This window comes from Pyrgilauda ruficollis, unplaced genomic scaffold (genome assembly GCF_017590135.1).
Source record: "Pyrgilauda ruficollis isolate IOZ18807 unplaced genomic scaffold, ASM1759013v1 scaffold24, whole genome shotgun sequence".
NCBI lineage: Eukaryota > Metazoa > Chordata > Aves > Passeriformes > Passeridae > Pyrgilauda > Pyrgilauda ruficollis.
In genome coordinates, this window is record NW_024523648.1 from 10549717 (window position 1) to 10566508 (window position 16792).

General features: G+C 39.4%; 1 protein-coding gene across 1 annotated transcript in view; it reads left to right on the top strand.

Moving 5' to 3' along the window:
• Positions 1-16792, top strand: part of TIAM2 (TIAM Rac1 associated GEF 2) — a 96508-nt gene that overhangs the window by 77771 nt on the left and 1945 nt on the right. Inside the window, exons 16-26 of the mRNA XM_041469954.1 lie at positions 5944-6123; positions 7560-7628; positions 8004-8129; positions 9266-9374; positions 9982-10161; positions 11563-11681; positions 12803-12911; positions 13953-14011; positions 14837-14942; positions 15685-15772; positions 16412-16566. Of these exons, the coding sequence (XP_041325888.1) occupies positions 5944-6123; positions 7560-7628; positions 8004-8129; positions 9266-9374; positions 9982-10161; positions 11563-11681; positions 12803-12911; positions 13953-14011; positions 14837-14942; positions 15685-15772; positions 16412-16566 (1300 nt within the window). The remainder of the gene's footprint in view (positions 1-5943; positions 6124-7559; positions 7629-8003; positions 8130-9265; positions 9375-9981; positions 10162-11562; positions 11682-12802; positions 12912-13952; positions 14012-14836; positions 14943-15684; positions 15773-16411; positions 16567-16792) is intronic.

Sequence of the window (16792 nt, forward strand, 5' to 3'; positions counted from 1 at the left end):
GATGCTCTCATCTTTACATTTTGTATAGTCAGGATTTAGTGTCCTGCAATGGAAATCACATCTGTGTTGCTTTTGACTTTGGTATGAGTTGGGTCAGATGACTTTGGAGACTGATTCTAGAGAAACTGAACACAGCATTTATGAACTCAGTGGTTGCTGCTTGTCCTGGGGATCTGGTCAATGCAGGCTCTTGGGCCCAGGTCCCTACTACTTGACTTGGTTTCTAACAAGAGTTTCAGTCAAGTACCTCAGTCACCACTGATGGTTCTTCTGAGCTCAAAGAGAAAGTGTGGCCGGTGAGAGGGAAGAATTGCCACCATGGAAATATCAATAGCTCAGGCACCACATCGGGTGGGTTGCATCTTGGCTGTTTTACACAGCTGTATGCTCAGCCTTCTTTCAGGCCTTACCCTGTGCTCTCTGGAAAGAATTATTGGGTCAGCAGCCCCTCCATCTTCTTATAATATTTGTGATAATTATAAATGAGGTTGCTGACATCCAATTCTGTTAACAGTCTGATTTGCTAACATAAATCTCTCTGAAACTGGGAAATTCTAACTCAAAGACAAAAGTTCCTTGTTAATGCCTTGCCTTTTGTATGATCTTTTGTATGATCGGGTAGTGTCTAGCAGGGCACCTTCTCATCCTGTGGTGCAGAGGATTTGCTTCTCCCTCCTTAAAACATAACTCTAACTATGCTTTGCATATTTCTATGAAGGATCTGAGTGGACACTGAAAAAAATGCCCTTCTTTTAGCAAAGTTTCAAATATTTTCATTAAAAGACATGCAAGAGACAGAGTGAAACAAACCAGATCCGTAGAATTTTATTGTCAGTCAGGAACAAGTTTATACTGAGTGGCCTTGGAGTTGGGAAAAGAAGGAGAAGGAGCAGAAGATAACTAATGACTGAGGATACTGCTTTGGTTTAGCTTCTATTGCCAAAAGCTGAGCAGCACTTTTGCCCAGACTTCTATGGTGAAAATGCCACAAATTCCACCTCTGCTGGCATTTTTCAGTTTCAATGAACAAATTAGAGAAGTGACGTACTGTATTGGTGTCTAAAATAAAGCAACTTTTTTCTGTGGTCTTTAAGGAAGCTAGAACCTTCAACTTTGTAGCCTTTTATATTGCTTGGTTACAAAGTACTTCCCAGTCTGAGGAGATGCCAGAGACGCCCAGAGTGATGCACCCACCAAAAAATGGTGTCTGTCAGGGCTACCTTTGTTCTGGAGAGAAACAGCTTCTAACAAAAAGTAAAAGGGATGGACATCTCCAAGAGCTTTCCTTTCACACAGAGCAAGGGATGTAAAGGTGTCTCAGGCTAGTTGTTCATTGCTCAACATTCCATGTAATTGTATTTCTTCTGCTGACTGGTGCATTCAGTCTTCCTGGAAATACATCCATCAGATAGAGCTGACGTGTTAGCTGTTCATTTTTGGAGGGCACAAGTCTAATCTATTTCTACAGGATGTTTCTGAGCATGTTTCCTCTTAGAGTAGGGAGTTCAAAGGATTGGTGATCCAGCCCCATATGGTCTGTGTCCTGCACAAGGATATTGAATCTTGAACACTCTTCAAAGGACATGCATAGCTTTTACTTCACCAAGGAGTCTTTCTTAAGTTGTGCAGAGTTTTCTAAGTCTACTAAAATATTCCTTTCCATCACTGCTTCAAACAAACCCTGACAGACTGGTGGAGTACATGATATGTATAAATGAGGGTAAAGTAAACAGCAGCACACAGAGACCCTGTAACACTAATTGACCTTGTGCAGCATTTATGCTCAATCAGTATAATTCAGGAAAAAGTCACAGGATAGCCATGAAATCGTTGTGCTAGTTCTTAAGCACTGCTGATTAACGTCTTCTGCTCTCTCACTGATTAATTTTATGGGGTTTTGTTACTCTGGTGGGGATAGCACAGCCTCAAATGATGATATGCTTGTCTGCAAGGAGCAAAGAAAATCTGTAAGACATCCTTCTAAGAGTACCTTTTTGCTCACTTTAGGGGAGTAATCTGTAATATTTCTTACCACAACTATTATTGAAAATGGAATGTGCTGCATCTCCATCTGACAAGCTGAGCACCACTGTGGTTGCTGGCTGCCGTGGGTCAAGGTGACATCTCTGTGGGCTGGAACTTTCCCTTCAAAGGTTACTTTGAGCAGTCCCCATTCACAGAGAATACTCCTTGCAGAAGGACATGGAACCTTAAGCCTGAGTCTCAAACATGCAGGGATGAAAGAAATGTTTCTCCAGGCTACTTCTACACATCCTTCTGTTTTCTAAGAGGCCAAGGAGGTTGCTTCCCCTGACTGGTAGATCTGTAGAACAGTTTATACAGCTTTGCTGCAAAATCTTGAATATGGCCAATAAACCATAAGGTTTTTTAAGCACAGTGCTCCTTAGCTTCCTTCCCCCTGAAATATATGTGGTTTTTTTTTTTCCCTTTAAGCCCTGCATCAACTCCATTTTTCTTTCCCACCTCTAGCACTGTTAGTCTAAATTTTTTGATATTTAGCCCTATGTGTCTGCTCTTCAATGCCAAAGGTAAGCTGAAGCCGCTTGTAGTCCCCTGTACACGTTGCTGAATGCGGCACACACAAGCTCAAGTAATGGATTTTGGAGGAAGTTTGCTGCTTCCATTGTAGTTTCTCCTTCAGGTTTTATCTGTTCCCAGCTACGTTGCAGCCTTGTCTGCAGTCAATTATTTGGACTTCTCTTTTTTACTGTTTTACATGTTTTTATTCTGATAAGCTGGACACTATAAAGGTTGGCATAAATAATTTTTGTACCATTTACTAAGTACAAACAGACTTGGTCCTGCGCAAATAGAATCAGCTGTGTGCTTGAGGAATTTATCAGTTTTATCTGAGAGTCATATCTGCCTGTATTAACCATTGCAATGTCAAGATCAGAGCAAATTCAGGGTTAATTCCCTCCTTAATTCAAGATAGATGTGGATTTGTGTACTATCAAGAGGGAGTTCCTTTTGAGACTTCTGGGCTTAAGGGTGCTGGACTACCAAGTTTTGATTTGACATCCCAGCTGCAGGGCAATCCCAGACAGAGAACAGAGGCTGAGCCTCTCCTGCCCACACATGCCAGATGTAAAAGAGCTGGTCCTAGGGGTTGTCACTCAAGACTTTCTAGAAAGGATGTTTTAAACAGTTTTAAAGAGTAGGAAATTGTTTCGTGTCAAAGGTAGAAAGCATCATCCAGAACACTAGGGAAAAAGGGTAGAGATCCTGACCTGGGTGGTAAGAGACTTTTGGGAAGAACCATGGAGGAAGAATTGGTTTATGCTTTTCTACTTATTTGTTGCTATGTTCTCATTTATACTAGGCTCCTTATCAAAAACCAGTGGTTCCACTGGCAAAATGGGTTCCCTCATCTTCTGTGGTCTTCACAATGTGTGTGGGTGAATGTGAAACACTTTTGTCTTGTGATTAAGAAGCATTTCATGCTTGCTTTGACTCAAGTGTAAATACCACAGTGGTACAAAGAGTGAGGTCTGGATATTGCGTGGTCTGGAAGACTCTTCCCTCTTGTAGAGGGAAGGACACAGAGCAGCAAGACTTAAGGAAAAAACAAGATCCTGTGAGCAGGGAGGTCAAGGGCAATATTTTTAATGCCAAATTTTCAAACATATCCAGGAACGTATTAAAGTTTATAAAAATCAGTGCTTGTTGGCAGTACCTGAGAGGTAATCCTGTGCCTTGGGCTTAGGCCAGCTATGCAGAACAATTTTTGACAGCAAAATTATATTGCTTAGGTGATCAAAAAGTATTTATATGGAGGAGTATCATCTATTTCCATATGCTTTCCCATACAGTGATTCTTGGTGACAGATGCAGCACTGACCCCAAAACTCAAGGGGGAATGTAGAAATAGCACATTCCCCAATGTCTGCCTGCTCTATATGCAAAGGTGGTTGAGGAGGAATAGAGGACTTCCAACTCTTCCTTGTAAAACTGTGCCTGATGATGATGCTTGTGACTTGCTTTCAATAGGCTGCCTTGCATCCTTGATCACTGTGTCCTTGATCAGTCGTCCGGCTGATGTAAATCAAGCTGCCCATTCACACCTTGAGCTGTAGAGAGTGTAAAATCTAAACATTCTCATATAAATACAAACCTTTCTGACATCAGAAACAAAGAAAACAAAAGTGAAGTGCTTTGGCAGTCAGTTGTTTAGAAGCTGCTTTAAAATAACCCACATAAACACACACCCCCACATACCACTTCCTAAAGGATTTGTTTGCAAGCCACTAATTAATTTCAGTGTCACAGGCTGACTATAATTTTTAAATTTATTCCATCAGTGTGGAGCTGTAATTCTAACTAACACCATTCAATTCATATTGCAATTTTTTGGGTCCTAATAAGTGCTGAAAATTCTAAATATATCTAAATTTCTTAGTCCTGCAAACTGTCATTATATTGGATTATGAAGAGGGTTCCACATATCAGTGAAGAAAGTAACTTCATTTTTTTTTTTTAGAGTGGTGGCATTTTTCAAAACTGGGAGCTGGGAAGCTACTGAGTAATATGGACTACATGGCAAATATCTGACATTTTAGCATTTATTTTCATCATATAGGTGTTTAATCACAGGAATGGTTGAGATTAAATATTGCTAGTCCATTTAGCCTCCAATTTATTGAAAGACCTTGTATAGCTCAGTTCATTTTCAGATTAATTTTTGCATTTGTTCATTTGATGGCCTAGTACTTTGGTGAACCAAGCTACAAAGGTAATCAGTGGTGAATCAGGAAACCCAAAAAGGATGACTTGAAACAGCTTGTGGAATAAATAAAGTACAAATTAAGACAACTCTGAAATTCACTCATGTCCTGATATCACTATAAAAAGACTTACACATGAAATAAGGCAGCCTTCATGTAGTCCTCATTTGAATGGACTTGCTAAATACAAGGTGACAAATGCCACAACTTATGCAACTGTCCAGTTTGTGCAAGTTTCTGAATGACAGAAGCACTAAAGAATTGTTTCATGTACTACAAAGATGTGGATACTGAATGCTGTTAATGTAGAATTGGGTAATGGTAGTGATGTTTTAGCTTCCAGGGAAACACTATGTAAGAAAGAGAACAGTGGAATAATTTCAAATTGAGCATTGAAGATTATGGCCTGCAAAAGTTGTTCTTGGATATTAGCTGTGGTCAACCAAGATCAAATTGCATAACTACTTCATAGTGTCAGAAATACCTTCTTGTCTTCCATCTTTGCATTACAAGATGAACTGTTGTTGTTCTATCTTCAGTTCCTATCTTTGAACATTTTCTGGGTTTTATTTATTCTGTTTTTAATAATTCTTCTAAAGAATATCAAATATTTCGTTTTCCATTTGCCTTTTTGAAAGCAAAAGATCTTGACGTGTAGTTGTATCCTTGGAAAGAAAACATCTGGCCATCTTTTGACACCCCCAGAAATTGGAATCTAAACCCTCATCTTCATGTCTCATTGTTTAGAAAGCAACAAGACAAAGTCGCAGATGAAATACAAAATAATTATTCTGGATGCTTATAAGATGTTTATCTGCAAATCCTTTCCATTTTGATGCAGTGAGTGTTGCAAAATAAGAGAGGTGGAAAACAGTGTGATGCTAGTGTCATAAGAAAAGTATGTGATACATCCGAGTGCTTTGTCATCTTCTGCACTCTATGAGCTTGTATCTGAAGACTGAAAATCATTTGTGCTGGAAAATCACTAGCAATTTTAAATTCCTTTTACTGGTCTCATCTGGTTCTGCTGTAAATTAAAGCTGTTCAAAACTGTCAAGATACATACCTGACAAAAATCAATGGCATGCTCTGGCCCCTGAATTTGGAAGAGGAGCAAAATTGGAGGATTTTAGAAATAATTGTAGTACAGCTTGTATTCTAAAACATCGTTGCTTGTCTATTTCTTCTCACTGAACAGAGCGCAGAGCAGATCAGTGCGTTGTGCCGAAACTTCCAGGAAGTCCAAGCAAGCAATATGGAAGGACAGAAGGACAGCCAGGATCCACCTCCACGACCACTGGCTCGCCACCTTTCTGATGCAGATAGACTGAGGAAAGTCATCCAAGAACTTATGGACACCGAGAAATCGTATGTCAAGGTAAAAGAAAAACATGGCTCACTTGTTTTTGAGACTGATCATGACTTGTGGATGGTGTTAACATATTTTGATCTTATCTTTACACAACCAGCCTTCCACAAGGGCCATAACCTACAAAGTCTCCTTATCTAATTGCTCCTGTTGTTTCTGGCAGTCTTGCTCCTGTAGCTGAGGGTGTAGGATTTGATGTAGTAGCATTAGTTGTAGCTAATTTGTAGTTGTATTGGAGAGCGGTCATCTGTGGGGAGAAGAGGAGAAGATACCTGCAAACAAAAAGGGTTTTTCCAGGGGATGTCTCTCCAGTTTTCAAGATGAAGATAAATCTGGTAGAAGAACAGAATAGTCTCCTACAAATGAGTATGTGGAAAAGAGTGCATGCAAGAAAGCTAAAAGGCACAACTCCAGTGGGTTGTAGCATGACAGGGAAGTTATTTCTCTTCTGACTGATATACCTGCAAATTGTTCAATGTACGAACAAGTTCTTTTTATGAACTCTAAAATAATGTGACTGGCTGACAAAGGAAACATGAAAACATCAATTTCATTGACTTCCAGCAAGGAGGCATCATCTCCTTTTCTGGATCTCAAAACCTGTATTTACAGATGGCAGTACTTGCTGCAATAACATTTGTGGAAAACACTTCATCCACCAATGCACTGATACAGCCATATGCTGGACCCTCATTTATGTCCACCTGATGTATCTTTTAGAGGAATCACTTGAATAAAGCATGACCATGGAGGCCACTGATATACGTGAAATTTTGCCTCAGGAAAAATCCTGGCAGGTTGCAATCCTTGTTATGGCGTTTTCAGGGAGCTGCTCATTATTCCTTCTACATTAAATTTCTGATGTGTCTCTTCCCAGGATTGGAGAGCCCTGTAGTGGGCCCCAGCCCTGCTGTCATGCTTCGGTGTGGGATAGTAAGTCTTCAAAATTGGCACTAATTTTTTTGAAGAAGTGACTGAAAAAACCCTTGATCACACCTGACAACATAACTGAACACTTTAATAACTCATAGGGTTTTAAAATGCTACATGTCCTTCTGAATATTACTACAGATGTTTAAATAAGTGGTTATTTATACAGTTTATGTAACATAAATAATTAAAACATTTCATGCTGTTCATATGAAAATAAACATCTGTAATAATTCTTCCTCATGCTAGGCTAAAATATAATTTGTTACAACCAAAGTTGTAAAGCCTTAAGGATGAAACAAAAACATTACACTGAAATCAGTTTGCCTCTAATTTAGCAGTAACTTCAGTGCTGACAACATGCAGGCTACTTTGTTACTGAAAAGGAATTGCATCTTTAGTTCATTCCCCAAACTTACCCCTATCTCAGGGTATGTTTGGGGTATCTCTTTTTGCCACATAAAGAACAGTTTCCAAATGGTACAGAAAAAGTGAATAAATATTCTTTTTTTCAGGACTTGAGCTGCCTCTTCGAGCTATACTTGGAGCCCCTTCAAAAAGAAACCTTCCTTACTCAGGATGAGGTGAGGGAATATCTGACAAAGGTCCTTGTCATTCTTTTACGGGCTAAGACCTTGAGACATGGATTTTTTTATTGCTCTGAGTGTGACAGAAAAAGCAAATGAGAAAGATGTCAATAGGAATGGCACCAGTCAGTGCCTTTCTCTCTGGTGTGTGCATCACTTCCTTTTTTTAAAGAGTAATTCTTCTGAATTAACGACTGCTGAGAAACCTTCACTTTTTGCAGGGATTTTTTACAAAACCTGTTTGAAAAGTATTAACAAAGATATTACTAGCCTTTGCAATCTCTTTGTGTGTTACATCTCCTTAGTCCACTGTTTTCAAAAGACTTTTAGGTCCATGGAGTGCTGTACTTCATGGCCTGATGTTTTCCACAGATGGAGTCCTTGTTCGGCAGCCTGCCAGAAATGCTGGATTTTCAGAAGGTGTTTTTGGAGACCCTTGAGGATGGAATATCTTCTTCCTCAGATTTTAATACATTGGAAACACCATCCCAGTTCCGGGTAAATATTTCATCATTTCATACTTTGTAGTGTGCCTGCAAATGTTTGTGAAAATCTGGCTTTGAGATGTTTCTGGCTCTTAGAAGTTTCATAGGGTTGCTTTTATGTTTGAAGCTTTACTTTGGATTACAGAGTTCTATTCAGCAATGAAAGACAAGTGCTATTTTTCATGGTCTTCTCTTCCTCCCCATGGCAAAAGTTGCAACATGGGAAAAAACAGTGTAGACTTGGAGTACAGGATAAACTGGCAGTGTTTGTAAGGCAGAACTCCTTTGTGGAGAGTTTATTGTCACTGTGCTGAATTCTGCCCTGCCTGTGCTTCTCTGTGCTGTGCCCAACTAACCCCCAGCAGACTGGGAGCTTTTCTTGTTTAATGCCACATGAGTTTCCCATGTTGCGAGGTCCAAGAAGCGGGTCTGTGAACTAAATGGCTGTAGCACTACCCAGTACCTGCCCTGACTGAAGGAAGTGGATTCCCGGGCCATGGAGTCACTGGCTCGGAACTGAGCATGATTGCTAGCAGGTCTCCTGAACACTTGCTGCATTTTGTGGAGCAAACATTGATTAAAAGAGGGGAGAGAGCTGCTTTCCTCCTCCCTCACTACTCCTCTTTCTTGTATTTGCTTTGGTAGGCATTTCTTTTAAAACCTCTCTCTTGTGATTCAGTCCCTCCCACATCTTCCCAACTTCTCCTTCATCCAAGAACATCAGAGGTGTCCTATAATTACCACCTGCCTGAAAAAGGGAAAACAGTTGGAAAGCAATCCTGTATTTGTTTTACTCTGTCCCTTCTGGCTTTGGCACTTTTATGCCTTGCTTCCTATGGCTCACGTTTTTTTCCCAGCACAACATAGTTTTATGTTTGCTGATTTTTGTTCCTGTGCTGCCTGAAATATAAAGTAAAACAGAATACCTGCTCAGGAAGAAAGGAGAAAACTGCAGGCTGACCTCTACACTCAGCAAAATACAAAAATATCATCAAGTTACTACCAGTAGTATATTCATGTTATATATATATATAAAATATATGTATAGAAAGACAGCAGATAATCCACCATTGAGCCTGCTTGTTGTATGCCTGAATATTTATTTAGGATTCTAGTAGTGAACTAATATTTTGATTGTGTTGATTTCAGAAATTGCTGTTTTCCCTTGGTGGCTCCTTTCTGTATTATGCTGACCACTTCAAACTGTACAGTGGCTTCTGTGCAAACCACATCAAAGTTCAGAAAGTTCTTGAGAGAGGTAATTTATTGTCTTCATTATTGTAATTCACTTACAAGAATTCAAACTGCAGTGAACTATTGTAACAAATCTTGTCAACTTGCAGAGAATATTGGAGAAAATCAAGGAATAAATATTGGTATAAAACAAGGACTAATCAGGTATCTTTCAACAGGAAGATCTAAGATCACAGGTTCTGTTGAAGTATGGTATAGACCTGAAGAACAAGATTCCTTCTGTAACTTCCAGGCAGTAGCCTGGAGAGCTGTAGAGCTGTAGAAACACCTTCCACAACTTAGTGCTGTCTGCAGGCCCAGACTCTAGAAAAGCAGTAACAAATGGTAGAATAAATCAGGAATTAATTCCTTTGCCATTCACTGCAATGCAGTGGAAAAATGAGAGTAATAATCTCATGTTCATAAAATTCTCTCTCAGCCCTTTTGAATGTTATTTGATGCAAGAAATTATTATGAACTGAATAGTATATGCTACTCTGTAAATCATTCATTGAAAAGGGCAAGAGTTTTGGTGCTGGGTTCAAATGGCAATTCCGTGTTTTTCAATAATGGTAGCTTCCATGACTTTCATGTTCAACTGATCAAATTTTTTTTTTTTTTTTTAAATCTAGCCAAAACAGATAGTGCCTTTAAGACCTTTCTGGATGCTCGAAATCCCACAAAGCAACATTCTTCTACACTGGAGTCATATCTCATAAAGCCTGTTCAGAGAGTGCTGAAATATCCTCTGCTTTTAAAAGAGCTGGTGTCTCTGACAGACAATGAGAGTGAGGAGCATTATCATTTGACAGGTAACTTTTCTTCTACAGAAATGAATGAGTTAAGTTTTATTTCCTGCCCTTTATTTTATTTCTGTACCTTTGAAGGTACAGGTAGGCATTCTGGTAGACAGCACAGAACCTGTCAAAACCTAGAGATAATTCCCTCCCTCTTCTAAAAAGTACTAAGTATTTTTTTTTTTGTCCCTTTAGCTAAAAGTCCTACTTGCTATGTCAAAGTCCCTTTGAGAAGTAGGTACGCCCAGGATTTGCCATGGCAACTAGGACTGGGATCTTAAACCTCATGCACAGGAGCATGTCTGGTCACAGTGTTGCCTTTTGGGTTTTTTAACCCAACTGAGAAACACTGACCAAGGCTCCATCTTGTGGTTATTACTTAGTTCTTGAAATATGTCAAAGTTTAAGAGCACCACAGAAGAAAATATATGTTATTAGAGGTCCTTCTGTGACTCTTGCTTGTGTAGAAGAGATCTTTGTCAAATGTCTGCAGTCATCCCATGTGGGGAGACTTAACTGACATGCATGAGAGTTGACTGCTTTTTTAGGCTCACATGCCTGGGACTTCACCCCGGCAAATTCCAGTTCAGGTCTGTCAGCACCTGGTAGTGCTGACAGAAAATCAAGAGATATATTTTATGGATTGACTGTCATTTTCACAAAATGGATGTAGGCAAAATACAGTGCCAGTAAAAACTCATGACAATCTTACTGACTTCAAAAGGAACTTCCAGTATTGCTCCCTTCCCCAAACAAGCTGGGGCTGGGGATGTATTTGCAGGTCAGGATAGATGCCAAACTTAAAATTAAGAATCGATGAAACAACTGTGCCATTAAGAACTGATGAAACAAAGGATCCCTGTCCAGTTTCATTCTGAATTAATACAAAAATCTAATGGAATCTAGTGACATTCTTGTTTGGAAAACATAATTTAAACAAAACCTTGCTAACAGCATTTCACGTGTACAGCATATGAGGAACTTGTACAGTCTCACACTCTATTTTTTGTCCATTCTGGGATGAGACAAATGCAATTTGTTTCTCTAAAAGATCATTAGATAACTTATTCTAGGATGAGCGTAGATTACTCCAGAGGCTCTAGTGGCCCTATATCCACAAGATGCAAAATTTAACCATGGTACTATCATACTGCTAACTTTGGGGGCTTGTCACTGTCATTTATTGCACCCTTTTCAGCCACTTAAGACACCACATGAGCATTTTTCACTTACTCTGACCAGGAAGTTTTTCTTCTACTGTTGCTATGAGAAAGTATTGATACAGAGCTAGAATTCATCTCGCCAAACCTTTGGAAGGCAACATCATTTTACATGCTTCAAGGGGAATTAAAATTACCATATTTAGAAAATAAAAATGAATTACATAGCTGTGTATGAAATTTTTAAACCTTACAGAAGCACTGAAGGCAATGGAAAAAGTAGCAAGTCACATAAATGAGATGCAGAAGATATATGAAGATTATGGCACTGTATTTGACCAACTGGTTGCAGAACAAAGTGGAACAGAGAAAGAGGTAAGAGAAGAAACAGCACATTACAATGACTCTTGAAGCATTATCCAGCTTGCTGAAGGGGCTTCTTCTCTTCCTGAGGTAATCTGGGGAATTTAGTTGCGCTGGGCTTGCTCCATTCTCCTTTAATATTTTGACTTCTGTTTTGTATCTGCCTGTCAAATTTCTTTCTGTCAGTAGCTTATGGTAAAGTTTCCAGACAGCTGCCAGAGCTGCATTCTGGACTGACAGGAATTGCAAGCCAGAGTAGATAGAGTTCTCATTAGGAAAAACCCTCTTGCCAAAACATTGCAGAGATTATCCATGCCCCAAGGCATTCAGATTTTATGCTATTGAGTTCTTAAGTTCTTAACATATTTTTTTCACCCATATAAATGAAAATGGCAGCTTGAGGGATTTCACATTAAGGTCTGTTATTCTCATTCTCTGCACTTCCAGTGCTGAGGCATCCATGAGTATTGGCAGAGCAAAACCCATTAGTTATACAGACTGTGTGCAGTCATCTCCCAGAACTGGGGCAGCAAGGTCTCAACTTAGCCATTTACATCAAACAATTACTAAGCAGATCAAATCTGTAAAGTTGGATATCAGGTATGAGAGATGTCATCTCAATTGTTTCATTTCCTGCTAGTAAAAGTCAAATTGTCCCTGTTGACTACCTGGTTTCTTATCATTTATGGGGAAACAAAACTTGACAGCCTTGGATATTCTTCAGCACTATGTTGTGTCCCACAGAAGGAAGGAGCCTCAGAGTACAAGACCTCCGTTAATTCTGCCATTGGTAGTGTCGTTAATACTAATTACTCTATAGAAATTAAAGATACTTACAGGTAATAAATCAGGCAGTTCATAACTGGCTAGATGGAAGTGTAAGATTATCAGATCAGCTTAATATTCTTCTAAGTTGTTAATAGTGAGAACTTCTACCCAGCTTTCGTAACTTTGGGCCTATTACTTTGTATATTTGTAACCTGTTTTAAAAAAATGGATTACTCACACTTTTCCTGCTGTAGTGAAGATCTCTTTCTATACATAAATACAGAAAACATAAATCCTTAAAGTTATTGGTGTGTACTAAAATGCAGCACTGATGTAGATATTTATACTGTTTTAATTTAATACAGGTGACAGAGCTTTCAATGGGAGAACTTCTGATGCACTCCACAGTTACCTGGCTGAATCCTTTCCCATCACTGGGCAAAGCAAGGAAAGACCTTGAACTTACAGTGTTTGGTAAGTGTCTTCCTTAAGGACTCTGTGCTTTCAAATCTGAAGATGGCCACATTAGATCTTCTCACAGGATAAAAGCCCCAAACTCCCTTCCCTCCAGTCACGTGATATGTAGGGTGGACTTACATGTGAAAAAATACATAGTTGTATTTTCCTAACATGAAAGAAGTTTCTATTTATTTGTTTGCTGGTACTGTTTGCTCTGTGAGCCACCCTCAGCTGCTGTCTTGCCTATATTTAAACTATGGAATATATTCAAGAGGCAATATTAGAGTCTTTAGAACAATCTGTTAAATGAGGCTTTCAAAGGAGGCTTGTGGGAAATTCATGATTTATTCTACTCTTGTGAATTCAGACTAACTTCTGCTTTACAGCTACTGCATTGAAATCCCCATCCAGACTATTTTAACCTGAAGCTTGATGTGGAAATGAGAGCATACAAACAAGAATCCATTTCTTAAAAGAAAGATTATTTTAATATTTCTGTGGGTAAACACCTTCAGAAGAAATCTAGGTTGATGTCAAACAGGTTTCTCAGAGCACTCCTTCCCTGGGAAGCATGGTTAGGGAAGGGGATGCTCCAAACAGAAGGACAAACCGTTGAACTGCAGGAAGAACAGACTGTGTTCTTCACAGCACTCTCCTGCTATAGGCCCTTCACTCCACTTGAAAATGTCCACTATCTACAGAAAGAAAATTTTTACATCTAACCTACATCTTCTGTATTTGTTTATGTGAAGACTTAGAGAAGACAGATAGGTGGTGGTTACTGGTAGTTTCAGAATAAATGTACAGAATGGGTTCATCCTAAACGTTCAGAACAAAATCTGAGGGAAAAATACTGCCATTGCATGAAAGTTCAGGATGAAAAACCCAGTTGTCATCTCAGCACAGGGCAAATGCTTTTCAGTGTTTGCTTACCTCATCCTTCACGTTCTCATGACTATAATAATCAGCTTCTCCAAGATAGTATTTTCATTGAATATTGTAGTATTATGCTTATAATTAACAGTTTTCCTTTTTTTTTTTTCTTTTTCTTTTCAGTTTTTAAGAGGGCTGTAATACTGGTGTATAAGGAGAACTACAAACTGAAAAAGAAAATGGTAAGTCTGGTATCAGTGGAGATGGTGGTTGTTCAGGATATTACTGCAATGTGAGATGGACCATAACAGTGTTAGAGGAGGAGTGACTGAGGGGCACTTTCCCTTGCTAGGCTGGAGTTCTGGCTATACTGCTGAAACAAATGCTCAGTATCTGTGTAGCAATAAATATTTTTTGTTATTTATTAAGCCGCATCGTTTTCTATGTGAAGTCCATGTTAATTTTATCAAGTGGAAGATGAAACATTGTTATGCAGAAATCACTAATTCTTCCAGATAGCATTTATGATGGCCTACCTTACCACGGGGTGCAGGTGAAATACCTTTATTTTATGGACCCTTGATTACCCTGGAAGGAATGGAAAAGGGCCATTATAGACATAACCTTCTCTGCACCCACTTACAGGCCTGAAATGTGACAGCCAGGTAGCAAATTGTATGTTCCAAGTACCAGCGGTGATATACTGCACCATGCTCATTGTAACAGATGGAGGAGCTCTAAAAGTAGCAGCAGCAGCTACATGATTAATGTGTTCTGCTAATCAACAGTCTGTATGTTCTTCACAGGGAACTTCCTCCCTGGTAGTACTTATAGGCAAAGTTTTATTTTTATCAGTTAAAATCAAATGGCTTTTAAAAGTTGAAGCAATTATGAATTCCAAAGGTTGTGTCTATCACCATTTCAACTACATTTACAAGTTAATTTTAAGACAGTGAAGGAAAGTTTAATCAATTTAGTTTTTCTTCAAAGGCAGATCTTTTAAAAGTAGTACAAAACACCACCACTTCTTCTACTTCTTAGAAATATCCTTTGTTTTCTTTTTACAGCCTACTAATGTTCGTGCTGTACATAATTATGGTGACTTGGATCCATTTAAATTTCGTTGGCTGATTCCTTTATCTGCTCTTCAAGTTCGACTGGGGAACACAGCAGGTAACTCTCTTGCGGTAAATACTTTAGGACTGAATGCTTTTCTGGAATTTTGTAATACTGCTTCTTTCAGATGTCTTTCTGAGCCTCTGGAAACAAGCAGGTGTAGAGAAAGTATTATCTATCCACTGTTGTCTCTGCACTCAGGGGGCACAGGCTTGATACATCTACAGACTTTCTTCACTTGGTATGCTGACTTCTGTCATTAAGGGAGATGTGACATGATGTGAAGGAATGACAGAATGGAAATTCCCAATAAAAAGCAGGTGGTTTACTGTAGTTGACAACCTGATGACACACTGGTGCTGTGTGTGTACTGATCCTCATGTTTTTTCAAACAGCAAAAAGGTGGCTGTAGTTTGTGGTAGTAAAGGGCTGTGGGTTTATTTTCAAGCTGATCTTTATAGTCCTATCCACTTCTGTATGTTCTGTAAAGTGTCACAAAGTCTTCAGAGCACACCTGGGTGAAGGCCTGTTAAAGCTGGAAGACACAGAGAAGCAGCAAGAATGGGGAAAGCAACTCTCCAAGAGAGAAGTTATCAAAGGCAGTCACTTGCTAGGCTGCCACAAGAAGAGAGCTCAGGGGACTTTCTCTTGGGTTCCACCTTAGCTGAGATCTTCTGTAGCTCCACACATGGCTGAGTTAATACGGCCTTCTGGAGAGTGGAGGAGCTCTGCTGTGGTCTTTCTAATACCAAAGTTTTTGTGGAGTGTATGCAAAAGTAATGTTTCTTTCCACGCACAGGAACAGAGAACAACTGTATCTGGGAACTGATTCACACCAAGTCAGAACTAGAAGGCAGGCCAGAAACAATTTTTCAGTTGTGCAGCAGGTAAGCTTTACACGGAGGCCGTATTTCACGTATCACATTAATGGAATTAAAAAAGAAAAGTAAAATATTTTCCCCCATGTGACCTTTACATCAGCAGTTTTGAAGTGGCACTCTATTTGAAACTAGGCGCTAGCCAGTCTTTAACTAAATAAAGTATAACAAATTCAAATGGGTGAATTAAGTGTAGTGATCCAATGTCAGAAATCTGCAGATATATGAACATAAGCTCCAGTATGGTATGGGCAAAGTAACTGATTTTATCACTCTCAGCCGGTTAACAGAGATTACTTTCTCATAAAGACTCAAAGATTACTTTCTCCTGAAGTGGTGATTTCCTCACACAGATGTTACCTTTCAAGTAATTTTCTAACAGGAGGCAACTAAGATCTCAAAACACAAGGTGTGTGAAATGTCTGTTAAGATGTCCTGCCCATGGCACATCGGTTGGAACTTACAACTTTAATGTCCCTTCCCACCCAGAACATTCTATGATCTTATGATAGCTGTAAACCCACTAAAGCAAGCTTTTGAAAAAAACCACTGCACTAAAGCCCACCAGCAGAAAGGAAGTGGGAATATTTTATCCCCGTGTCTTACTTCAGCGAGGAAATTAAGTTGTGTGTTTCCTTAAACTTGCAGTGATTCTGAGAACAAGACTAACATTGTGAAGGTCATCCGTTCTATTCTGCGGGAGAATTTCAGACGTCACATTAAATGTGAGCTACCACTGGAGAAAAAAAGTAAAGATCGCCTCATCCCACTTAAGAATCGTGTACCTGCAACAGCCAAACTGGGTAAGAAACACCTTCTCAAGTGAAAACTGAAGCGTCCGGACTCCAGTGCTGGTAGGGCGTTCACAATTATTACCGCGACCATAAAGTGTCATGTGTCAGACCCACAAATCCCAGTTCTTTTTTTTTGGACTGGAGCAGGACTAGTTTTTCTACCACTCAATGTGTAGCTAGAGGAGAAAAGCAGATTTCCCCACACTGTGTCATTAGCTCTCTTCAGAGAAGACTT